Source organism: Leopardus geoffroyi, chromosome A2 (assembly GCF_018350155.1).
Source record: "Leopardus geoffroyi isolate Oge1 chromosome A2, O.geoffroyi_Oge1_pat1.0, whole genome shotgun sequence".
Lineage (NCBI taxonomy): Eukaryota > Metazoa > Chordata > Mammalia > Carnivora > Felidae > Leopardus > Leopardus geoffroyi.
In genome coordinates this window covers 20,691,049-20,717,064 of record NC_059331.1, presented here as the reverse complement: position 1 = coordinate 20,717,064, position 26,016 = coordinate 20,691,049, and the positions used below count along the sequence as shown (strand labels likewise).

The 26,016-nt window shown below is 58.3% G+C and overlaps 1 protein-coding gene and 1 long non-coding RNA gene across 2 annotated transcripts; one reads left to right on the top strand and one right to left on the bottom strand.

The window, feature by feature from the left end:
• The first annotated feature begins 3,671 nt into the window (after positions 1-3,671).
• On the top strand, positions 3,672-11,039 carry DUSP7 (dual specificity phosphatase 7). Its single transcript, XM_045493025.1, has 3 exons — positions 3,672-4,312; positions 5,785-6,219; positions 8,944-11,039. Exons 1-3 carry the CDS (start codon positions 3,796-3,798, stop codon positions 9,249-9,251), a joined length of 1,260 nt encoding a protein of 419 aa, XP_045348981.1. The 5' UTR covers positions 3,672-3,795; the 3' UTR covers positions 9,252-11,039.
• A 471-nt stretch (positions 11,040-11,510) lies between these two features.
• LOC123607586 lies at positions 11,511-25,632 on the bottom strand. Its single transcript, XR_006716786.1, has 2 exons — positions 24,851-25,632; positions 11,511-11,756 (listed from the first exon to the last, which is right to left on the bottom strand). It is a non-coding gene; the product is annotated as an uncharacterized LOC123607586 (long non-coding RNA).
• Between the last annotated feature and the right edge of the window lie 384 nt (positions 25,633-26,016).

Here is a 26,016-nt window from a genome sequence, read left to right as displayed (position 1 = left end):
CTCTCTCTCTCTCTCATGCTCTCTCAAAATAAATAAATGAACTTTAAAAAAAAAAAATGTTAGCCTATCTAAGAAATCCATGGGCACCAGTGGAAAAGGGAAAGTTTGCTTCCAAGATGCTTAAATTATTCTTGGTTGACATAGTTCCTGGGTTACCAACCATGTAGATGTGTGTGTGGTGGGGGAGGGGGGGCATATCAGTTCATATCTGCTCAATTCACATCAAACATCCCACTGTCATAGCCGAGACTTGCCCTGCTGGGAACGCCCCTTCACTGTGCTTCTGGGGATGGATTATGTGCAGACAGGGAAGGTGGCTCCAAACACGCCTCATGGGCTCAGGCCTGGCACCTGAGGGGAACAGGGATGAGACAGATTGCAGGAGAAAGAATGGGCTTGAGGGGAGGTAGACATGCCATTGGGTGTCCAAAGGGAGAAAGTGTGGTGGGGGGTGTTGAACAGTGACAGTGATAGATTCCAGAGCAAAGATGGGGGCAGGGGTCCCAGGGGCACAGAGCAAGGTGGGTAATTCTAGCCTGGAGGATCAGAGGAGACCTCTCTGAGGGTGACACCTGAACTGGGATCTTCTAGAAGGCAGGCAAAGGGTGAGGTCAAAAAATGTCCAGGCCAAGGGAGTAGTGTGTGCAAAGGCCTGGAGGTGTGTGGGAGAAAGGGACAGCCTTCAGAGAGCTCAAACATACCCTACCTGCAGGTCCTCTCCTGAGACCAGCTCACCTCCAGGGACCCAGACCTGTTCTGAGGGCCCCCACACTGGCCCTCAGGGAGACCCTGGTGAGGGGGAAGAGGGGAGGTGGGGCACCTCTCCTGGGGGCTGCAGGGAGGGCCTGAACCCTGAAGGGCAGGAAAGGCCACATTCCTGAAGAGGAGGAATGTCTTTGATCACAAGACCTTGCCCAGGGCACCAGGCTCCCTCTTCCAGGTACCCTTTCCCAGAATTCTTGAGGGCGGCTCACTGTTAAAGGGCAAGGCCCTGGACAGAGGTAGTTCTGGTCTCTTGCTGTCTGAACAAGGGCAAGTTCCTGCTATGCTCTGTAAGTCAGAGGATTCTGTGTTCCCCCTTGCACACGCCTGCACACATATACACATACATCCAGGGCATCCCTGCTATGATCCACTTTATTAGCTGTTCAAGACTGGAGGCAGGGCTTCCACTCGGGAACCAAGGCTTTGGGCTACTCCTCCAAGCTGAGTGATGGGAGCCCACAACCTTGCTGGCTCATACTGGCATACTGGCAGCTTATACTGCCATACTAATTCTCTTCCACTCCTTTGCTTCTAATGTCACCCTCTTCTCGGTGCCCCCCTCATCCTGTAGTCATCTGAATGCTGCCTCTTCTTACATCCCTGCTGGAGGACGCACCCACCTCCTGGAGAGTTTCTCTATTTCCACACATCCTCACAGGTCTCTCCTCTAGCGTGTGCATGCCTCCTGGAAGAGTCCTGAGGGGGAGACAAGGGAGCCATCACAAGCTAACGGGAGGGGTGGCAGGGCCTCCTTTCCTCTGTCCAGGGAGGTTCTTTCTCTTCCATGGGGGGGACAGGGACTGTGGGGACACATTGGAGGTCCCCATTTCAGTTGTGCCCCCACTAGTGAGAGCAGTGACCAATTTTCTCCTTGGGCACTGCTGTACCTGAAGCTCCAGTAAGCCCTCAACAAGCCCGCTGAGGAATGATTCACCAGCCAGCAGGTCCCCTCCAGTGTGGGTCTGCTCAAGCTTCTTTTTCACTTGCTGCCTCCACCCCTGACAACCAACACCTGGACAGCCAGCCAAGGGCCCTACTGCAGAGAAGTACCCTCACAGCTGGACAGATCTGTGATGGGCTTGCTGGGTTCTTGCCAAACCAGCACTCTCCTATAATCTGGAAAACTGAGGCCCAGGGGTGAGAACTATCGTCAGTCACAACATATCAGCAAGTGACAGGGCAGAGTCTGGACTTGGGCTTCTCAGACCCTGGAAGCTTTTCCACAGGTCCTAGGACTCCAAGGAAGTAGGTTCTCCCTGCAACCCACCTCCTCCCCCCGCCCCGACAACCCTGGGCAGAAGCCAGAGACACGATTCTCCTTTCACCTCTCTGGTCATGGAATCCCGGGTGGTAAGACCATCTCTGGCTGCAATGCTCTGGAGTTTCTGAGTGTGACTGTGGGAGAGACCCCTGCTCCTTTGAGACACAGCCCTGTGGCTCTGGAAACCCTTCAACCTCCACATGGAAGACTGGGGGAAGTGGGGACTGCTCCAGCGCCGCCCCTCTTCATGCCTTCCTGTCAGAGGAAAGCTCAAATCCTCCGGGTTCCAGAAGCCCTCCCTTCGGCAAATCTCAAGCACCTCCGGCCCCGCCTCTGACCCCGACTCCCTCCAGCTAGGGGTAGGTAGAAGCTAGTGGCTGTTTTGCCGACCAGACTCAGGCAGAGTGGGAGGGTTAAACCGCAAGGAAGTTAGGACACTCCGCCTGCAGAAAACGGATCGGGCGGACAGCAGGGCCTAGCCGCTAATTCCCTCCCCGGGCAGATGACACTGGCTCGGTAGGAAAAGCGCGGCAGTCCCTGCGCACGCGCGCGGCTCGAGTGGAGCCGCTTTGTTCCAGCGCTACCTGCGGCTCCATTCACCTCCTCCGCCCCGCCCTCCTGCGAGCCGATACACGGCGCTCGCGGAGACTCCGCCCACTTCTCCGCACTGGGTGGAACTGGTGACGAGCCCCCGCCTCACTCCCCCACCACCTCCTTCGGTCTCGATTGGCCATCTGCGCGACGCACTCCCGCCTACCTCGAAAGTTGATTGGTACATTGGGAAGGAGGTTGGAGAGGGAGACCTGATGATAAAGGAGAGCTCCCCCTCCCACCCGCCCCTGTGAAAAAGTCACGTGGCGCTTCACTCGGCGCCTGTCACCTCCCCGCTTGTAAAGCTTTCTTAAAGGGCTCGCTCTTTCTTCCCAGGGCCGGTCCTTTCCAGGATTTCACCACTCTTGCTCGTGGAGTGTGGCACGGCCCTGGGTCCTCCTACTCCACCCGTCCCCTGGTTGCTGATTCCCCATCAGGCCTGCTGGGATGGGACCCCCTTTCAGGTCTCAGAGCCTGTGACCATCATAGTGACTAGTCAGTTGCCTGAAACGGTGACCTCCTAAGCACAGTGCTGGCGCGTAGTAGGCGTTCAATTTCCAGTTGTTGAATGAACTCGCTGAGAAAATGAATGAATGGGGTTGATAGAAGGAGGGGAGGTTGGCTCAGCGTGACGGCCCCCACCCCCCGCCCCATCTCTGGGGAGACTCTGCTTCAGTGAAAGTGGGGGAGGGGATGCTAGGCGCAGGAAGACCCTAGGGCAGCCCTTCAAGGTAGGACTCGGAAGACCTGGGTGCGCGGGCTTAGAGGGAAAGGTCTTGGCTGGGCACTCCAGGCAAATCACAGCCGGTTCCGGGCTGAGGCAGGGAGAGGGCCCGGGCAGGCGCAGGTCTCAGGACTCACGGGGCCGCCAGCGCGCCCCCGTACTCCGTGAGGAGGGGCGGCGGAGGCGCGGCGCCTTTAAGCCCCGGCGCCGGCCCTGCAGCCCCGCCCCCCGGAGGACGCCTCGGCGCGCGGCCGCCAGAGCCGCGGTTTAATTGGGGCTGTCAGGCCGCGGCGCGCGCGGAGGGCCGGGCGGGACGGAGGCCGGGAGGCCGGGGTGGCGGGCGCGCAGCTCGGCGGGAGGCGGGCGCCCGGAGACGCGGCTGGGGCCCGCGCGGCCGGGGCGCCGTCCCAGGGCAGGGCTGCCCGGCCCCTGCCCCGGGCCGCCCGCGCTCCCCATGAAAAACCAGCTCCGCGGCCCCCCAGCGCGGGCGCACATGTCGGCCTCGGGGGCGTCGGCTGCTGGGGACACCGGGGCGGGGTCGGATCCCGGTGCGGGGTCCGGGTCCGGCGCTAGCACCGGCGCGGGAGCTGCGACGGGTGCGGGAGCCATGCCCTGCAAGAGCGCCGAGTGGCTGCAGGAGGAGCTGGAGGCGCGCGGCGGCGCGTCCCTGCTGCTGCTCGACTGCCGGCCGCATGAGCTCTTCGAGTCGTCGCACATCGAGACGGCCATCAACCTGGCCATCCCGGGCCTCATGCTGCGCCGCCTGCGCAAGGGCAACCTGCCCATCCGCTCCATCATCCCCAACCACGCCGACAAGGAGCGCTTCGCCACGCGCTGCAAGGCGGCCACCGTGCTGCTCTACGACGAGGCCACGGCCGAGTGGCAGCCAGAGCCCGGCGCTCCTGCCTCGGTGCTTGGCCTGCTCCTGCAAAAGCTTCGCGACGACGGCTGCCAGGCCTACTACCTCCAAGGTGAGGGCAGCACTGAGACCCCTGTCCAGGACTGGGGCTCTCCCGCGGCTCCCTGACGCCCCCGCCGGAGGCTACTTTCTCTCCTTGCGCTCCGCCTGCCCGGCCAGCGCCACGTCGCCCCCGGCCCGCATCCGCCGCTACCGGGAGCTCGGCCTCCGCAGTGAGCGTTTAGGCTAGCATGGGGTCGCCTCTGTGCCCCCTTCTCGGCACGATTCGAGGGGGCCGAACAAACTTTTCCTGGCCTGAGATTTCCTTTTTTTTTTTTTCCTCCCCCTGTCGTTGGGGCCATGGCAGCGCCCAGATGAGCCCCTCAGAGGAGGGAGATGCCTCCTCCTGGGACCCGAAAAGCGACCGGGCACCCAGATCCAGCTCCTCCGGTCTAGAATGCGTGTCCCTGGAAGACCTGGGTCAGGCTAGGGGAGTCTTTGGCAGCATTATCCATGCCCTCAAGGTATAGGGACCGTTTGGGTTGGGGTACCCTGGGCATCTCAGCATTGGTCTCACTACTTGGAGACACAGCCTCTTGGGGCACTTGGGGCAGGCCTATAAGCAGTGTCCCTTTCCCTGGCTTTCCAGGACCCCTAAATCCCCAGCCTCCTGCCCTAGAGCTTGTGGAAGGGGGAGGCAGCTGGGGGGCGAGTGGCTGCAGCCGGTGTTTCCAATTAACATTCCAAAATGGCCTCTTGCTGGCAGCAGGCGGGCAGGCGGGGAAGGGAGGCCTGCAGCACCCTCGGGCGCAGGGCCCATGCCTAGTTGCAAGACGCTCCCCATTTCTTCTCTCTGTAAAGCCCCAGCAGCTCTCTCCCTCCATGTTTCCAAGGCTGGGAGTCTTGTGTTTTAAGGGAGAGAGGGGGAGTTTGGGACCCTTTTTATGAACTTGCCACTGTGGGGGGAAAGGGGCAACCAACACTTTAACACTGCCCTTCCTAACTGTTGTGGTGGGGAGCAGGTACTGGACTCCCAGTCCGGAGGCCCAGGCCCTCTGTGCCTCTAACTGACCTAGACACAGCACCAGCCCCTGCATTCTCATCTATAAGAAGGGCTTGCAAACCCACAGGTGCTAGCCCGAGATTGGGTTGTCGGCTCTCCTTTACCACTTAGCAGTTATTGAGCACCCATGGGTGCCAGGTATGCATGGGAGCTGTGGAAGATGAATGAGCTGGGGCCTGGCCTTAAGTGCCCTAAAGCTGGTGGTATGGCCGGGGCTGTGAAGCCTTATGGGTAAGGGAATGGAGCTCAGGCATGTTACTTCACCTCCTGGGGCCTCAGTTTCCCATTCTGTCCAGTGGGTCGTAGGATAGATCTAGAGAACACAGGAGAAGGTACATGTGTAACAAACTTTGCCTGGCCCACGTTGGCTGTTGGGTTATGGTGCTTGACATGGGCAGCTCTGGCCATCGTTGGTCTTGTGCAGCCCATTGGTCTAGTGGCATGGGCAGTCTCTCACCCAGGGCCTCTCACCCTGGCCACAGGTGGTTTCAACAAGTTCCAGACAGAGTATTCAGAGCATTGTGAGACCAACGTGGACAGCTCGTCCTCACCAAGTGGCTCACCACCCACCTCAGTGCTGGGCCTGGGGGGCCTGCGGATCAGCTCTGACTGCTCAGACGGAGAGTCAGACCGAGAGTTGCCCAGCAGTGCCACTGAGTCGGACGGCAGCCCTGTGCCATCCAGCCAACCAGCCTTCCCCGTCCAGATCCTGCCCTACCTCTACCTCGGCTGCGCCAAGGACTCCACTAACCTGGACGTGCTCGGCAAGTACGGCATCAAGTATATCCTCAATGTCACGCCTAACCTGCCCAATGCCTTTGAGCACGGTGGCGAGTTCACCTACAAGCAGATCCCCATCTCTGACCACTGGAGCCAGAACCTCTCCCAGTTCTTCCCTGAGGCCATCAGCTTCATTGGTAGGTGTCGCTGGGCTCTGGGCAGGGTGGATGGGCAGGTGCGTCGAGGTGTGTACTGGACTTGGGTGTCACCCGCGCCTGACTGGGTACCTCTGGGCCTGTCGAGGCCTGTGTGTGCCCTGCATGTGCCAACATATGCCCATGGGTGAACCCATGCCTGCTGTGAGTCACCGAGGCCCTCAGTCCCCTGAGTCCTGGGCTCCCTGCAACTGTTGGCACCCCATGGACTTTACTGTCCAGCTTGTGTTTTTCTGGTTCTGCTGTTTGGGGCTCATCTAGCTGAAACATCACAGCTCTCAGACCTCCCACGAGTCTTGCTTGCTCTGCATCACGCCTCAGCACACGTGTCTCTCCAGGAGGGGGCTGTCACGGTCCCTCTTTGGGCTTTGGGCTTTATTTTGTACCCGAGGGGGCTGAAGGGTGGCCCTGAAGCCAGAGGCCTACCCCAAATAGGCAGCTTTTGGAATCTGGTGACCCAGAGTGACTTGGTGGGGCACCAGATGCTTCCGGCAACCTATGGGGCTTGCTTGGAGTGTAGGGGCCCTCCCCTAGAGCATACTGCAATTCTGCTGTTTGGCTTAGAGCCCTCAGCCCCCTACATCCCCAGCTGACTCAAGCTCCACAAGTTGCCTTATCTTTGACCTCCCCATCCTGCTTCCTCCATGGCCAGCTGGAGGCTGTTAGACTACAGGCCATCTTCCCGGCCCTGGCTCTTCCCAGGGTGTGGGGAAGAGATATAAGATCAGGGTGTACGTAAACCCTTGGTTCTCTGAGCCTGGTGACCCCGTGTTTCTCCCCAGCCTCCAATGGTAGAGGGGAGGTGGCCTGGACAGTCCTCTCCTGCCGGCAGCCCTGTCCAGTGGAGGGCGTTTTGCTGTCAGCTGGGCTGGGCTAGCTTTAATAACAGGAAGTGGGAGGCTTCCCCGCCTCATCCGCTTACTGGGAACCAAAACTAGGTGCCTGGCTGGGAGGAAGGAAGGAAGCTGAGGCCTGGGGGAGGGGCTGTGACCTGGCGATGGGAGAGCTTCCCAGCTCTGCCCAGGAGAACGCTGCCGGCAGCGGAGGAGAGGTGTGTGTATGCTGCCTGAGCATTCACTCTCCCTCACTGAGAAAGGGGAGGGGAAAAGGGGACCCCGGACAGACTCCAGGGGCTGAGCCTGGGTCATGGGTGTCTTTGTCCTTCTTGAAGGCCCCTCTGCATCTGGAGGTGGAGGGGTGGAGGGACACAAGTGAAGGAATAGAGGCCCAAGCATCCCCTAGGACTCAGTGGGACAGGATCAAGCCCCAGCCCCCACACTGTTCAGCCACACCCTGAGAGTGCTAAAAATAAAGCCAGCGGAAGCAGTTTCACTTTGGATCACCCAGGAGTGGGTTTGGGGGCCAGGCGTTCCCCATATCCTGGTGTGTCACCACTGGAAGCTCATCTCCACCACCCCTTTAGCCCGAAGTCTCAAGGTCAGACCACAGGACTCTGCACAAAGCCACAATATCTATCTCTTGCCCTGCTAGTCTTGCCCCTAGTCAGTCCCCGAATCTGGATTATGTACCTATTGCATACTTAGCCTTGGGTACCCTTATGGGGTGAGGAGGGGAAGCTCTGCCGGGCCAGAGGGAGTGAGCATCAGAAGCAGAACAGCTTGTGAACCTGCGTGTCATCTTGTGCGAGTGCACTGATTAAGCGCCACCTTTGTGCCTGGCTCCCAGTGGTCTCAGAATCAGAGGTGGGGACCTTGAGGGCCCCAGAGAGCTGCCTCTTGTTAATCTACATCCTTGGCACAGAGAGAGTCAGCTACCCTAGGCCCAGGGGTGGAGGGATGACAGGACTGAGTTGTTCAGTGTTGACCAATATTTATTGAGCTCCTACTGTAGGTCAAGCGGAGGAGTCTGAGAGCGGCACCAGGGGAAGCTGGGTGGATTGGCGGAAGCTGGCTGGCTGTGGTGGGAGATGTTACTGATGCATGGGCCTGCTGGGGGAAGTCGAGTAAGTGAGGTGGGTGGGCTGCGCTTAAGCAAACCTCACTTGTGAAGCCTCAAGTGCAGCCTTCCTCCCGGGCCCTGGGAGGCTAAGCTGCTGGGGCTGGGGCAGAGCTGAGTGTAGGGCCAGGCCCCGATTCCCTTTTGAGGGCTTCCCTCGGGCCTGTTTCCCAGGAGACTCTCAAGGAGTACCCATGGGAGCTGCACCAGGAGAGCAAGCTCAGCCCCCACCACCAGGTCATGGGCTGACGGCATGTGCTGTGCATTCGGAGGAGCCTCTGTGTGGCCTTGGGCTTGTCACTTTGTCTTTGCGTCTGCGTCCTCCTTTATAAAATGAACTTGCTAACCGTGGTGCAGATGGCCTGAGAGGACACGGGTGACACCCTCAGCACAGTCTGCGCACTCAGCTATAGCAGCAGCAGGACTAGCCGTGACCACAGCCGTCACTGGTGCTGGTGTTTGTGGAGCCCTCTCTTGGCTCGGGTCCTTACAAGAGCATTGAGAACAAGGGGGCCCATTTTATAGGTGAGGAAACCGAGGCACAGGGATGTCCAGTGACTTAAAGCTAACGCCACAGTCAGTCATGCTCTTGACCTCCATGCCAAGTTGCTGTCCTGCTCATGTGGGACTTCACCAGGTCCCTCAAGAGTCAGGCAGCACCAGCTAGTGGCCGTGCCACCCTCTGTGCCTCTGCTCCACCTCTGACTCCCTAGAGGAGGAGCCTCCCTGACCCATGCTTGTGTGTTTCAGACGAGGCCCGCTCCAAGAAGTGTGGTGTCCTGGTGCACTGCCTAGCAGGGATCAGCCGCTCGGTGACCGTCACCGTGGCTTACCTGATGCAGAAGATGAACCTGTCACTCAATGACGCCTACGACTTTGTCAAGAGGAAAAAGTCCAACATCTCGCCCAACTTCAACTTTATGGGGCAGCTGCTGGACTTCGAGCGGACGCTGGGGCTAAGCAGCCCATGCGACAACCACACCCCCAGCGAGCAGCTCTACTTCTCCACGCCGACCAACCACAACCTGTTCCCACTCAACACCCTTGAGTCCACGTGAGGCTGGGGCACAGGTGGGTGGGGCCGGCCCCTCCCGACCCCCCTTGGGCCAGGTGAGCTGCCCACTCCTGCTGTGTCCGGCCGGAACCCAGACATCATCGGACATGGCCTGTGCCCAGAGGCCCAGGCTGGTGGGTGGCTGAGCTTCCCTCGCTGCCCTGGGGAGGGCGGAAACCACAGCAAGGCCTCTCTCTGCAGGACTTTGTGGAGAGGCCCTGAGCTCTGAGACACATGGCCCTGGGAGTCCAGCAGGGCCTCATCCTTGTCCCAGGACACTCCATCAGCCAATGGCCCAGCCGGTTTGGCTATTTTTTAAAGACACATCCACGGACCTGAGTTTACTTTTTACTTTTGGCAGGTAAATCCAAGCTCCCTGGAGCACGGCGAGTGTTCAAGCTCTTCTTGATTTTTCTTTTTTAATGAAAAGTGTTATTTTCAGGCTACATACAACAGTGGATTGTATAAACCAGTATTTCATCCCTTCCTTGATCCTGAGAGAGAGAGAGAGAGAGAGAGAGAGAAATGTTCTCAGTTTTGTTTTTTCTTCCTATTTCAAAAAGCAATTATTGGTTTTTGTTTTTGTTTTTAATGGAAAAGACAAACCCCGTGTTGATCTTGACCAAATGCGTTTTGCACATGTGTGAAGCCTCCGTTTCTGCAGCAGGTCCTTCTTGAAGGGGTGGCTTGCTGCTCTCTTAGTGTCAGACCCCCCCACCCCCAGTCATGCACACCCCTCGGCCCAGCCCCCTTGGCACTGCACTTGCCCGTGATGACCTCTGCAAGGCGTAATAGGTGGGCTGCCCTCGGTGGCCTCTGCATTCTCTGCCCTCCAGCGGCCCCTGCAGACCCCCTGAGGCAGGAGATGGGAGGCCCTGCCGCTGCCCTGCTGGAGGTGGGGTCGGGGGGACTGCCAAGCAGTAGCATTAGCCCTCTGGGCTCAGCCCGTAGGAGGGTCTGGGCCCCGGGCCCTTCCTATACGTACTCACTACTTCTGTCTCTCTCTCCCTGTTTGTTTGTGACTGAGAGTGGAGGCCCAGTGGCTGGCGGGGGAAGCTTCGGTGTTGGAGGCCCAGCCCTACCTCCTAGTTTCTGTCCCTCACTCTGGCTGTTGGTTTGGTCCAGCTCTACTCCCAGCCCCCTTGTCCCGTGGAAGCTTGCCCTGCACTCATCTTGCCCATGCCTTCTACTACCAGGAAACTCGCACCCGTTTCAATCCCAGGGCAGGGGCGGAAGGGGCGAGGATGGACAAGTGAACGGGGTGTGGGGCTCTGTCCACGCCCCTCCTAGGATCCACAGAACAAAGCCACGGATTCCGTTATCCTCTCCAGTTTTGTTCCTTCTCCAGCCTCAATCCCTCCAGGTGTCAGGACTGCAGGGGCCCGGGGAGAGGTGAGTAGTCAGGCTGGGGTCCCTGAGCAAGCCGGCACTTGGCATGTGAGTGAGGCCATGGAAACTCTGCCCCACTGCATCTTACCTCACGGGGCGGTTTTCAGGGATTCTTTAAGGCAGCGGATTAAAATCTTGCCACAGTCGAGAAATTGACGAAAAGCTTCCATGCTGTACATGGTTCTTTCTCTTTTTTACTTTTAAAAAGAAAAACCCAGAAAGATGCATCAGATTTGTGTAAATGAGAGTATGCCAAGAGGGTGGCCAGTTTTGCTTTATGATCTTATGAAGGAAAATTTGTGACCCTACATATATATACACACACACATACATATATATATCCCGAACCAGCAACGGGACTTTGTTTATATTGCAAATAAATATTATTTTTTCTTTAAAACAAGTTGTGTTGTCCAATAAGGGCCTGGGCCCAGGCTGGGGGGTGGCAAGGAGAGTGGCTGTGACCTGCATCCCAGCACCTGCTCTGTGTGAAGTCCCCTAAGGTCCTCACTGGGAGGAGTGGCCAGGCCTTGGAGGAGCGGAGGTGTGGCATTTGCCCAGCCTTCAGGCACTGCAGGCAGGGACCTCAGGGCTTTCTCTGGGATTTTGCTGATTGGTTGACAGAAGATGGAAGCTTGGACAGGTTTTGTAGACCAAGGTCACACAGCTGAACCTCTGCCCACCCTGAATTGCTCAGGGCTGTCCACTCGGGTATCACCCAGATTCGCGATACCCAGATTTGACTGGGCCCTAGGTCCCTGACCCTTCTCCTGCTGCTCTTGTGCATGGAATGGAGGCTATGCTAGTATTACTTTCTCATCCTCCTGACCCCCACCCCACAGTCCCTGGGAAGCCAGTGGGATGTAAAACCTGCCTGGTGATGGGTCAGCACTGCTTCGCTCCTCAGGAGCTGGGTAGCCTCAGTTTCCATCTATAAAAATCAAGCCAATCACACTCAGATATTCAGTGCTTTTCTGGTGTTTGGGACACAATGAACATGTTACGTTCCATTTCCTGGTCTGGGCCTGGACCTACAGGGAGGAATCGGCCATGCCTGGATTCTTCAAGGGAGCATCCACCCGCCAGGTAGGCCCCCCCACTGGGGGCTCAAAAACAGGACCTGAAAAACAAAACAACAAAAAAAACCCAGGACCTGGTTGGGAGCACAGAGCAAGAAAGAGGGAAGGGGCCTGGAGAAGGATGGTGGCCGTGGCCTGGGGGTGTGAGGCCCTCAGTGGGCAACATAGATCCACGTTACAGATGGGGAATGGGGGCTCCTTTATGTTTCCTTTGCCTCTGGCAGAATTGAGTGAGCCCTGTTGGGCACTAGGTGCTAACTCCATTTCCTCATCTCTGCCTGTCATCTGGCTTTATCCCTTCCACTATGACCAACACTGGGCTGGCCCCAGGTACTCTTTCTAAAGACTCCCAGTTGGGCTGTCTGGGAGGCTCTGCTTTTTTCATCTCTGCCCATGAGTTAGGTTCAACCAGAATGCAGTCACGCCTTCAGGCATATGATGAGTGGTAGAAGGTAGGTTCTTCAAGCAAAAGGACCTAGGTTCTAGTGCCAGATGTATGGCTACCAGCTCCTTACCCCTGTCACTCAGGTTTCCCATCTTTCGAATGGGGGAACACTTGTGCAGCCAGCAGGCCTGTGGAGGGGGGAAGGGGAGTCTCGCAGCCTTGGCAAAGGGGTGGGTGCTGCTTTTGCACTTGGGCTCCCTCGGGGCCCTGGTCCGTCTGTGCCAGGGGCAGGCAAGGGGGTGGGGGCTGAGCAGGCAGAGACTGGGCCTTTGTTCCCTCTCGCTGCCCTTGGCTGGGGCTGGGGAAGCCCGCGGGTGCCGGGCTGGGGGCTGGGCCCTCGACAGGCCGAGTAAGTGCCTGGCAGTGCCAGTGTGCCCAAGCACAGGATGGGGGGTGGGAGCAGCGTTGCCTCCTGAGCCAGCTCCTCAAATGGAGGACCAGGGGGCTTTCCGTCCTGTGCAACCTCAGGCCAGGTGTCCTCTCTGACCCTCCGTGTCCTCAGCTGAGGAAATTGACACCTCAGCACCATGCCTGGCTGTGGCTCCCTTCTGCTTCCCTCTGGTGAGGACAGAGGGCCAGGTCATGACCGGGTGGCTGGGACTCTGGGTCCTCACTCTGTGACTTCGGGCTAGACCATGCTTACTCTGGACGGCTGTCTCCACCCGGGCTCCCAGGTTCCCACCTCATGGTCCCCCTGATCTGTCTCATGGTCCACTCTGAGCTCCTCTTATTCTACCCTATTTCTGCTGTGCTATACCCCCATGGGCCCTGTCTGTCCCAGGCCATTTGTCTCTGTGCCCTCAGTCCCATCTCTCCTCCTGACCCCTCTTTGCCTCCCTTTGGATTCCTGTTTCTGTCTCCATCTCAGCCCAGGCCCAGGAACTCCCCCATCCACTTCTTGGCCACTTCCTAGCCTTCTCACGGGAGGAAGATCTGAGCCACTCACTCACTGACACATTCATCCAGCAGCCATTTCCTGTGCGGGCTGGGCTATCCCAGGAGTGGGAACATGCCCGAGGGAAGTTTGGTGATGTCAGGCTGGGTGGCAGGATAATGGGGCCCTCAGTTTGTCCTCTGAAAAATGAATCAGGTGCAACAGCAGGAGTGACTAAGGCCGGACATGAGAAAGAACTTGCAGCACTATGAAGCAGTTCCCCTGCAGGACGTCAGACAAGAGATGAACATTTCCCTAAGGTGGTCCTCCTCTGAGCCTGGGGGAGGGGCAGGCAGCCCTCAGGAGGAGGATTGCCCACAAAGGGCCTATCCCCAGGGTACAAACCTAGTCACCCCTCAAGAACAGGGCAGTATGGAGGCAAGCAGTGAACCCATGCGGGAACATGCCTCCTCCCCTCCTGCTGCCGCTGCCGCCTGACACACTCAGGCCTGCCCCTTGACGCCCAGTCTGCATGGGGGCTGCCCTCCATGTCCATCTGTCTGGATGCGGCTGGGAACACCAGCACCTACACCAAAACCCTTAACCAAAGCCGGAAAGCCTGATGTGGGAGCCAGGTGTCCCTGGAGGGAGCATGCTAACTAGCATGCTGAACTCTGAGCACCCCAGGAACCTGGGTCGCATGGGTGGGATGTCTGAGTCCTGATCTCTGACATATTTCCCCTGCTCATTTGGGACACCACCTGAGCACAGCCCTCTCACTTCCTCCCAAAGATCTCCTCAGATTGGTCCCATTGGCCTCTCCTGATACCCAGCAGACCTGAGACCCTTGGGAGGATTCAGAATCATCCCACTGCCCCCAACCCCATGCAGATAGGAAAAGCAAGGCTTAGATGGGGTCATAGAGTGAGTGAGTCATGGTAGAAGCCAGGCTTCCTCACATTGCTGTCCTGAGTCTTTTCCCCCAGGTCCTGCCTTCTCAGTGAGACTGGGAGCCTTCTCTCTCCGACCCTGTGAAGGACCAAACACATATGCATGCGCACCATGCGCGCGCACACACACACACACACACACACACGGCCCCCTCATTTCTCAGACAGGACAAGCCCAAGCAGGTCCCAAGTGATGCGGGAGCCGCCTGCCTCTGACTCTAGCCTCCTCTCATTAGGGAGCGGCAGGGGTGAGGTCATCCATTCCCAGGCATGGCCATTAAAGACCATCATTAGCAACCCTCCGGAGGTAAAATGAGGCCTCAGCCCCATTGTCTCTGGCTGGGTCAGATTAACGCCCACAGGCGACGTCGGACTTCAGTGCCTGCCAGAACATCCTTTGCTCAAGCAGTCAACCCCCTTCCATCACACACCTCCAGGGTCATCATATATCCTGTAGCTTCTGTGCATCTGTAGGACCTCCATCTGCCCCCTCCATACCCACACCTCCTCAGGCCCCAGGGCCCTTCCACCCCTGCTACAGGCAAAGGAGAGGCTGCAGCCCCTTCTCCAGAGATGGATGGGCCAGGGAGGAACCTGGTGTGGTCTGGGGGAGAGGGGAGCCCCTAAAGAGCTTTAAGTCTAGTGCTCACAGGGTCTGGTGGTCTCTAGAAAGATCCCCTGACTGCTAAGTGGAGAACAGCCTGAGGGGCAAGCATGTTGGAGAGGCGACAGTGAGGAGGCTGAGCTGGTCATTCAGGGTGTGGGGGGGGGGGGGGAGGGGGTGGTTCGGGGGACTGGACCACTGTGGATGATATACGTGCAGGACTAGCAGTGTTTGGACCTCATGGGAGGCAAGACCCAGGGTGTGGACAGAGCATCCCAGCTTGTCTGACTCCATGTCCATGGCCTGAATGGCAGACACCACACCACATAGAAGGATGGGTCTTAGCCAGGACATTCGTGGGTCCATGATGAACCCTGGCCACTGGAGTCTGTGTTCCCACTCACCTGCTCCACCCCTTCAATGTGTGCCCACACATTGAATAGCCAGAGAGTGGCAGGGCTCACAAAGGTCCTCCCTCATACTAAAGACTTTCCCGGCACAGCACAGCCCCGGTGGCCCCTCTCAGAGCCTTGGTTTTCTCTTCTGTACAGTGGAAATAAGAAGTGTGGGTCTTAGGGTGCCTGGCTCAGTCAGTGGAGCATGCAAATTTTGATCTCTGGGTTGGGGGTTCAAGCCCCATGTCGGGCATAGAGGTTACTTAAAAATAAAATCTTAAAAAAAAAAAAAAAGAATTGTGGGCCTAAGAGAAGAAAGCAGGATGTAGGGTCTTCTTCCCAGTGAGACGTTGGGGATGTGAGTCATGATGATGCCAATTTGACTGTGACCACCCCCAGAGGGCCACCTCCCAGGGCCAGCTATCGCTGATGGCTGTGTGACCTTGGAAAGGTCTCCTCCCCATCCGTCTTCAGGTTCCCTATTTGTACAGGTGAGAAATGAGAATAATGACTCTGAGGGACCCAGCCCTAGGACTTGTGACTTAGGGATTATGGCTCAGATCTTCTCTTCTGTCCCAAGGCCTGGACAGCCTGGCATCCAGAGTAGCCTAGGAGCTGGTACACAGCCTGAAAGAAGAAGGCTGGAGTTGAGGGCTGGGGGGCCTTGGGCAGGGTGCCTGCCTGGGGAGGGGTGGGTCAGGCTGGGCCCCTCTCTGCTCCAGGAAATTCTTTTGCTGCAGCCCCTTGAGAACACTTTCTCTTTCCATCTACCTGCACAGGGGACTCCCCCACAGTGTCCCCTGGCTCTGAGGACCTGAGAAACTTAGAGTTCTGCCAAGCAAGAGGGCTCCAGAACTGCCCCTCCCTGCTCCAGCCCTGCCTGGGGGTGATTTGTTCAGGGGTTCTAGGTGTCTTCCTGGGGTTTTCAGAAAGGTCCTTGAGCTCAGTCCCCTCCCTCTCAGTCTATTGCTTTGTTCAGCCTGTTTTCCTACATTGCTTGTCCAAAGACCCTCCTCACCAGCCCCCTGCATTCCCATGTCCTGCCCATCCACAGCACCTCACCTATGTAAGCCTGCCTCTGGTCCCCCATTCACGTGTGCTCGAGACATCGCTGGCTGGAGCTGCTTCTTTTCTCTCCACAGAGAATAGCATGGGGGCTTGGGACGGTGGCCCAGGATGGGGCATGGCAGGAACAAAGCCCTGGATCACACTGTCCCTGACGTCCCCGGAGCCAGGCCCCTACAGCCCTTTCCCCTGTCCCTGGGAAAGAGAGAGGCTGGACACCACCGCCCCTCCCTGGTCGCTGGGCACTCAGGTTGTCTCTCTTCTTCATTATCCATCAGGACCTCTGGCCCAGGACTCTGAGTGGAGTGTTTTCTGCATTTCAGGTTCTTTCTCTGGGCCCCGTGCCCAGAAGTGGCATTTCCGGGGCAAACACCTGTGCTCCATTTTTCCAATTGGTTTCCAAAAGGAAAGCAAGATCATTTATCTTTTACGTTTTGGCTATTATTGTAGCTGCTTTGGAGAAGCCATGTGTCGATGGTGCCAGGCACCCAGCAGGGGCCCAGCAAAGCACGGCGGCTGAGCCTTTCCTCAGCTGGAGCCCCCGCCTGGCTCAGCAGCTCCAGCCGTCCCTCATGGTTGCCCTGTCTGGGAGTTCTGTTGAGTATTTGGTCCTCTGGCAGCTCTAAGTGCAGGAAGAGTATTAATAACAACACATGTACGTGGCCCTTGCTCTGGGCCAGGGTGCCTTGCCAGCTCTTCATGATAAACTCAACTGATGCTCCCAGCAGCCTTCAGAGGGAGGTGCTGGATTATCCCTGACGAACAGAGGAGGAAGCCAAGACAGAGCAACGAAGCCTGAAAGGTGCTGCTCTGGGGTCGGGAGTCCCTCCTCTCAGCTAACCCAGGCCTGCCAGGTAAGGGACAGCTTTGATCTTTTGATCCCTCCCCCCACCCCCCCATCCTGATACCACCCGGCTCCTGCCTGTGCCAACGCCAGGAAAGCAGCATCTCAGAGGAGGGAGTCTATAGCCCCCTTTCTGAAGGGAGTGGGGTGCACGTGTGGGCTCCTCAGGACCAGGCAGGGAAGGCAGAGGAGGAGAGCTGGCGACTGCTCAAGAGGCATGGGAAGGAGTGTTGAGTCAGGGCTGTCCTGGAGTGTGAGGGTTGGAGGGGCAGAGACTCGGGGACACCAATTCTAACCAGTAAGTCTCTCTGGGAGGCTTCCCAAAGAAGGGGACATCTTGTGGTGAAGAACCTCCTGCTGTTCCTGCCTCTGGGCCTTTGCATATGCTATTTCCTTTTCCCTGGAACACTCTGCATCATCTACCCCCGCCTTTCAATTAGCCACCTCTCTCTACTCTTTTCCTGAGCTTGGCTCAAATGCCTCCTCCTCCAGAAAGCCTTCCCAGCCTCTTCCCCTAGCTGGGGTTCTGGTGCCTCCCCTAGCTCCCATGGCCTTCTATGCAGCCCCATCCCCTGGAGGCCTTGCTAGCCAGGGTCCTGGCTCCAGCTGCACATCACTAGCCCTTCTGGCCATTGTCTGGGGTGCTTCTAGCAACCTGCCCAGCTCTGGATGTCAGGCCTGCATGACCTGTGCCCATGGAGGTGTACCTGGAGTACACGCCTCACTTTGTAGCCTCACGCGTCCAGGTTTTGCTGATCCTGCACCTGCTCAGGCCTTTGGTGGTGCCCAGGAGGTGGAAGTGAGCACCTCTGTACCACTGGCTGGGTCTCCGGCCCCTGCAGCCCCTGTTCTCACTGTCCCTATGCCCACCGCGACTGCCTGCTTTCCCCCTTGGTTCCAGCCAGACAGAGAAGGGTCTGGCAGCTCCTGTTTATAAATATCTGCTACTGCCACAGCTAAGTGGAGGGGTCTGGAGGCCACGCTAATTGATTAATTAAACCCTCTCGGTTAATTAGCTCCATCCCTCCAGGGAAAAAAGTCTAGAGCCGGAGCCAGAGCCTCGCCTGGGCTAGGGGAGGGTTTAATTAGCCTGGGTCAGGCTGAGCCTGATGCCAGCTGCTGGGGGCAGTGGCGAGTCAGAGAGGAGAATAGTTCTAGACCTCGGAGCCAGCTGGGCCACCTGGGGTGAGAAGGGGCTCCAATTTGGACCTGGACCACCCCCTCCTGACCACCTCTGCCCAGCTTCCTGGCTCTTCACCTGAAGCCCAGAGGCTGTAGACAGGTGGATCTGGAAGAGAAGGGGACCTGGAGGAGTGGCACGGAAAAGAAGGGATCCCTCCAGAGGGCAGGACCTGTGGAAACAAGGAATGATGGCTGTACCTGGGGAGATAAAATAGGCTTTACTGTGGTCAGTGCTGAGGGACACTCCAACACAGGGGCTGAGGGACACTCCAGACTCTAGACAGGGCTTCTAACCCCTGACTGCTATAGCACGGTGAGGGCCTTGAATGCCAGCACCAGAGTTTGAACTTTCTCTGGTTGTGGGAGGCCATGACAGGTTGGAAGCCAAGGAGGGACCTAATCAGTTTTGGGTTTAGAAAGATCTCAGGGGAGAATGGATTAGAGGGGCAGGAGAAAGGTCCCGGCAAGGAGGGGGCTTCAAGAGTCCAGAGGGAACAGAGGTCCATCAGGTGTGGGGACTTGGGAGGCAGCTATGTAGTATCAGCCAACCAGCTAGTGTGCTAGTGTTATGTCGCCTAGGGCCACCCAATTCTCTTCTCTGCATCTCTTTCCCTGCATCTGGAAGGTTGGAGGAGGGTCCCTGAGGTCAACAGCCCCAGCATGTGAATGTCACTGGCAAGTTTCCTTGCCACAGGACAAAGCACCTTCTTTACCCCTCAAGCTTGCAGGCATCCTGCCTCACACAGTTCACATGTATGTTAAGAGCAGAGCAGAACCTCCCCCACTGGGGGCACACCCCATTCATGATCTACCATATCATTCCATCGGGAGAGCTCAGTGGAGGGAGGGAACAGGATACTACGGTCAGTGGACACCTGTGCTCAGTCTGGCCCTGCAGGGTGGTGGCCATGGGTAGGAGTCTGAGAGCCCAGGATACTCCGACCGCCGCAGGCAGCAGGCAGGGCTGCAGCCTTGGCATGAAGCCTGCTCCTGGTCGGTCCTCCAGCTCCCTGAGTGGCTGCCCAAGTGGGAACAATGACCCTTTCACGTCACGCCTCCTCCAGTCACAGCAACTTTGGCGCCGCAGGACAAAGGGGCCATTTCATCATTGTTGGGCTGGATCAACAGCCCGCCAGCCTGAGCCCTGCTGCCCCCACCCAGCCTAGGCCCCGGCAGGGAGGCCGACTACCCTGCCTGGCCAGAGCCCGACACCCTCGCCCCATCTTGCCCAGTCACATCTGTCCCAGAAACCCTCCCTGCCTTCCTTACCTTTCCCTTTCGGCTCAGTCAGAGCTGGGGCAGAGCCAGCCACTCTGAGGGCACCAGGTAGCGCCCCTGGTTCTTTCCCTCGTAGCCTTGGTTGCCCTATCTGCGAGCAGGGGGCTGGGTGTCTGCAACCCTGAGGGGTAAGACTTCCCGCCTGTGCTCCTGCCCCAGCCAGTGCTGGCCCCAGTGAGAGCAGAGGCATGGAGGCACCCCTGGCCCAAGTGGTGGGAAGAGCAGAGAAGGTCTCTCTAGTTCAGTCTTCACCAGGCCTCTGCCTAGCCTCTGCTCCCAGTGACCTTCCATGGTGTGAGCTAGCTCAAGGCCACCTTTGCTTGTCCTTGGGCTAGTCCCAGCCCCCCATGGGCACCTGGCTGTGCAGAGGCCAAGAGAACTAGGGCTCTCTCCCAAGGCACACAACCTCACCCTCTGTCTCTCTTTATTAGGGGCTTTGTTGGAGCCCTGAGCCCCCCATGCTTCCTCATTTCTCTATTTGGCCAGGGTTTGCTGGGCTTCTCCAGTGGGAGAGGGGTGGGTGGGACTTTGGGGAAGAGGTCCCAGACCAGGGATCAAGATAGAAACTGCCTCTCCTATCCACTGTAGTCAGAGCTGAGTCATGGAAAAAATCCTAAGAATCCAGACATCAGGGGTCCAAGGTACACTCAGAAGCAGGGGCTGTGGTTGGGGAGCAGCCCTGTGATAGGTGCCCACAGCCCAAGCCTGCAGGCAGCCATAGTGTTGATAAATCACCACCCTGTGAAGGGCAAGGAGGCTCAGCCGTCTGGGCCCAGCCAATGGTGGGGATGCAGACAGCTTGGCCAAGACCGAGAGCTGGGGTATCACCACTGGGCACGCCTGCACCACATAAGCTGTTCAAGCGGGCAGTTCTTGAGAGGGCCCTGCATTCTGAGCCTGGATTGCCCCTCTGCTCAAGGAGGGCAGAGACTACCCTGGTGGCCTCTTTCCCCAGGATCCTGAGAGTGGGCCAAACTGGGAGGGTGGGCCCCTGATGTTGGGGCAGGGGAAAGCCAGGAGCATATGGGTTCCACAATTTTCCCACTTCACAGATGAGAACGCCAAGGCTCAGAGGGTGGACGTGACCGGTCTAAGCCACACAGCAACAGAGCAGAGACTCAGCAGCTAGGTAAGAGGGAGCTGGAGTCAGGGGCTTGTCCCTGGTCTCGGGCAACCTGCCTGGGTGCTGGGCAGTAGGCTGGCTGTTGAGGGCAGACCATGATGTGTATGGCTGTAGGGGATATGCAGGGCCAGGGATACTCCCTGGCTCCTACAGCTGCCGTCCTCCCAACCCAGCCCTGCCAGGCCCCGCGGCACTGCACACACATTGCCCATTTGCCCTGCCTCACTTCCTCTGACTAAGGCTAAAGAATCACCCCTTCAGGGGACTGGAGCCTGGCACCCGTCGGCAGGAAATGCCCGGCCCGGCCCTCCCTGGAGCCTGCCTGCCCTGGCACCCCTTCTTCTGGGCTCCCAGGAGCATGTGGTGGGGGTGGGGCTGCTGCCCTGGTTACAGGGTGCTGGGTTCAGCCTGGGTCATGTCAGGCAGCCTGGGAGTAGAGGTGGGTGCTCTCCCACCCAAACCTGGCCAAGGACCCCTTCGGTCGCAGCTACCCTTCTCAGAATCCCTGGTGCCTCAGGCCTCTCCCCATCTACTCAAGCCCGGGACCTGGGAAGGGGTTGAGAACTGAACCCCCACTGTAACTCCAGCTGCAAAAGGCCAAGACTTGGGATCTGAGCGCAGCTTGGCTCCTTCAATTCCAAGGGAGCCCCTGAACTGTTCACCTTAAGGGAACAGAGAGGTTGAGGCTGCCTCGAGGTACCCGGGGACAGAAGTGGGGACCTGGCCCTCTGACGCTGAGGGCTGTCCCTAGTAGGATCCCAGAACAATCTGTTGTAGCTGCCATCAGGGTGAGGTGGGTGTCACGGGGATGGGGCTTCAGGTAATTTTCAGATCCAGGCAGGACCACGGTTCCGACACAGCCCCCAGTCTCCAGCCTCTACCCCAGTCTTGGGTCCCAACAGTGGTCAGCACCTGCCTGAGCTGGGCCTGTACTAAGCAGAGGGGGCTGCTGAGGTCTGAGGGAGAGACAGTTGGCCTGGGTGTTCCTCAGCAGGGCCAGAAGGCTATGGCTCTGGATTCTGGCTCTAGCTCTGCCTCTGAAGGTCCATGGGCCTGCAGCTATGTCCCTGCCCTCTCTGGACCTCACTCTGCCCACTGCACCCCGGCTGGACTCATCAAGGATCTGTTCCCAGTTCAGACCCTCTGAGTTCTTATGTAACACCTGCTAGGCCAAACCCACCAGCATCTATTAGCCAATGGGACCCCAGATGGTTGCCCCATCTGCCTCAAGGATTCCAGGTAGAACCCAACTCTGTCCTCAGCCTCCATTCTCTCATGAAATGTTCCTCTGAGGAGGACACACAATATTCTGACAGCACCTTCCCTCAGCCCGGGACTCATGGGAGCCTCTCTCTGTGTAGGGGTACAGCCCACTGCACCCTGGGCTCAGTGAGCGGCTCCAAGCTATGTGACCCAGGGCCAGCCTTGCCCTCTCTGGGCCTCAGCTGCCAGTCCTGAGGGAGTCCCCCTGCTTCTCAGGGGCTGTGGTCAGGATCAGAGGGCTCTGATCAACAAAGGCTCTGGAAACAGCCAAGCCAGGAAGGTGTCATACAGGGCCTGCGTGTCCCAGTGGGGTGGGCCGTGTGGCACAGCTGCATCTGGCTTTGCATTCAGATGGGCTTGTAGTCCCGCCTTCAGAGGGGGTCAGCTGTGTGAACCTTCCTGTCTCCGAGCCTCACTGAAATGGAGATAATAAAGATACCGGGCTCCTCAGGTGTGGGAGTAACTTGTCTGAGCCACCAGGCCCAGGGAGGACAGGTGCAGCTGTCATTGGGTGTGGCTGCTGGGGGCGGGCTGTAGGAGCTCCAGGACACCCTTCGGTGCCCGCTGGCCCTGGGCCGGGGTGCATTCCCCTCGGACACACCTTCAGTTGCTGTCCAGGCAGTCACACTCTGGAGGACTGGGGGGGTGGAAATGCTGCCTTGAAAGTGGGGGACACAGTGTGGTGACCCTGCAGGTGAGTGGGCGGGCAGGGTGCTGGGCCACTCCACCCTATGCCCGGGGCCTCAGAGGGCAGAGACAGGGGCAGCGCTCAGAGAAGGTAGTCTCAGAGATCTCTCGTCTGACAGCAGGATTCTGCATGCTGTGGTCTGAGTCTGAACTCTGGTTGGCGGTCGTCCTGGGGCCTCAGCCAGTGGTGTGTGGGCTCTGCCACCTGCTCCCAGGAGCCTTCTGCTCCCTGGGTGTCTGGGGCCTGCAGAGACTCTTGCTCAGAGCTGGAGGCTTCACATGAGTTCTCCAAACTCCTCCACCAGGTTCCCGTTTTACTATATGAGTGGAAGCTGAGGTCCGGGGAAGTTCAGTCCCCTGGGGTGTGGAGGAGGGGCCACCCAAGCCCCAGCCCTTGTCTGGGCAGGAGAGATGGAACTCAGGTGGGGGGCCTTCGTCCTGGGGTCAGGCCCAGCCCCAGAGAGGCTTGGGGACAAAATAAACCCAAGGCCTAGCTGCCGCGAATCTCCCTTCTATCTCCAGCCAGCTGCCTCCTGCTTGAGCCGGCATGGCCTCTTTCAGGAAGTTGCCCTGGCCCCTGACCAAGTTAAATGCCTTCACTGTGCCCACCACCCTGCCCACCAGTGCTGGGAAAGCTCATCTATCTGCAGGGTCCCCGTGAGACTCCAGGAGGGCACAGCTGGCTTGAACACTGCTACGCCCCACGGAAGGAAGGGGCTGGGTGAGGCTATGGGCCTTGATGTCCGTGCAGGCGAGTCCTGCCACCAGGGCAGGGAACCCAGGGGCTTTATCCCAGGCCACAGGTATAAATGAGTCTCCAGTGTGGGGATGAGGTGGTCTCTCCCCCTCGTAACTGCCTCACAGCCCACCAGAGGCATGGGACCGGAGATACTTTCGGAGGCCACTTGGCAACTTGAGTTAAGAGGCCTAAAAATACACATTACCTTTAACCCAGTAGTTCTGTTCCTGGGAATCTGCCCTAAGAAAATCACCACTTGAAGGAAAGTAGAAGCAGTTAGCTTCTAATTTGCTCTGTGGTCTTAGGAGAGTTACTCTTTGGACCTCAGTTTCTCCATCTGCACGTGAAGGGCTGCAAACACACAGCCATCCAACCTCATCTGGTCCATGGTCCACCTTTGGCGGACATGGCTAATAGATCACAGACTCCTTCAGGGACCCGACTTCTGTGTCTTCTGATGGGTTCCAGATGCCCTCTACCAATGAAGCAGGATCCCCCCTCTATTCCCAGGATTGTCCTTCCAGTGCCCTCCAGCTGGGGGCCCTGTGGGTCTAGAAGCCTTTGCGGGACTCAGCAGACCAGGCCCTCTCTGGGGCTAGAGGTGGGCCAGACAAGGCAGTTCTGCAAGCTGTGGGAAGAAAACTGTCCTTCCAGAAGCAGCCCCCGGTATGGTGGAGGGTGTCAGGGCACCATGTCTAGAACCAGGACCTGGGTCTGTGACCCTTGAAGCCACCTACCATTGGCTCACATCAGTCCCAGAAGCTGGTGTCCAGAGTCCCCCGAGTGGACTGTTCCCTCCCACAGGAAGTGGTGCTCTTGTCCTGCCCACATACTACCACTGCTTGGACCTGTGTCCCACATCCACAGCCCTTCTCTGTCCTCCCTCTCTCTCTCTAGGACTCAAGCCTTCTCTCTCCCCGGTCACGAGACTTTCAGAGCTCCCCTCCTCTAGGAAGCCTGTTCAGACTTCACCCCGAGTCCTATCCCCTATTGCTCCTCTGTCCCGTGGAGGTCACTGGGGGACTGTACCCTGCCTGCGGGTCTTGATTAGGGCTGTGGTGGGAGTGGACTCTGCTCTCCACAGAGCTGTTTTGCTACTCCCTGATTAATTATGAGAGTTTCTGGGAAGGTGCAAGACTGATGGCCTTTTCTAGGAGGGGCTGGTGGGCACTTTGACAGCACATCCCACAGGGACCCATTTAATGGTCACAGGGATGTGCCTTCATGTTCCCCCTCTTGGGCCATTCCCCAGCCTCAACATGGCATTAGCCCACTGCTTGGCCTACCTGTCTAGGCCCTGAGAAGGTTAGGGCAGGACAGGCCCTCAGGAGGTCATCTGTCCCTCCCTTGTCTCCAGGCCATGCTGCCTACAAACTCTGTTTTCCCCACAAGAGGAGTGGAGCTTCTGGCCTGGGTGCTCTGTGTGGGTCCATGAGACAGAAATACCAGCTGCTGGACGAGGAGTACAACCCAGTGATTAGGTGATTGATCCACCAGCACCATGGGCTACACCAGATAGTTCAAGCCCGCTCCCAGACCTCACAGGCCAACTGAGTCACGGAAGAGGAAGCTAATGGATTCAGCTTCCTGTGTGCCAGGCTCTGTTCCAGGCACCTATCACCCCACTGTGCTGTCATGGGGAGGGATTATCTTCCCCATCTTTTGGGCAACCGAAGGGAGGCTTACCTGAAGGCTGAGGCACTGAGCCACAGAACTGAGCTGTGGAGCTGTGATCCTGCAGGCAGGGGGCAGGGAGCCCTGGGGGGCATGAGAACAGGGGTAAAGGCCAGGCGGGGGTCCCTTAGGCACCCACAGCACCCACCCTACTGCCAGTGCCGCAGCAGGTGCCGGGGGGTGTCTGCTCTGGCCTCTTTCGGCCGTGCATCCTGGCTTCAACCCCACAGCCTCTGGATGTGCCTGGAATTCCAAAGTGGAGCTGCAGCGTCCACTTGCCCGGCACCTCCCCGGCTCCAGGCCAGGTCTGGCGCACTTCCTGGCACAGCACGTGCTGCTGCAGCATCGCCCCGACCTCAGGTATCCCCGTGTGGGGAGAAGGGGAAAGCGTACAGCTGCAGCCTCCCACCCCTGCCTCCCCTGGGAGAGGGGCGCTGGGGGCCAAGGGGGCTCCTGCAGAGCCCGGCATACCCAGCTGGGCTCAGAGCCCACTCTGGAGGGCTGCACAGAGCCATGCGATGTGCTTCGTGTCCTGTGGGTTCAGACGCTTTGGGATGAGGCACCGGAAACCCTGTGCAAACTAGGCTGCCCTCTGCTGAGGACCACAGATGCACTCCATGTGTGGGCTGAGCAGGTCATGGGAATGGAGTTGTGGCTGCAGGTGCAGGACAGCCTGGATTTGAGCGCCAGCTCTGCCACCTGCAGCTGGGTGACCTCAGGCATGTTGCTAACCTGGCAAAGCCCCAGATTCCTCATTGGGAAAATGGGGAATGTCAGACCAATACCTCTGAGTTTTCCACGGGCCGCGCAGGGCCTGGCGTGATCACAAGAACACTCCCATTGAGTGTGGCTTTGCCTCACACGGGCCCTGCACCACGCATTATGTACGCTTGATCTCACTTCATCGTCACAAAAATCCCATGAGATGGGCATCACTCTCCTCGTCTTACAGATGAAGAAACTGAGGCTCAATGAGGCTGAGACACACCCTATTCTCAGAGAATGATGGGAGTCGGGATGTGAGGAAGTGAGGGCTGGAGGGGGCAGTCTGTTGCAGCCACAGGCTGAGGGCAGGAATAGGGTGGGGGCAGGGGCATGGGGCCTGTCCAGTCTACAGGAACAGGGAGGAGGCAAGGGCCGGTGCTGGACTAGCTTGTTGAGAGTCCAGAGTGGGGCTG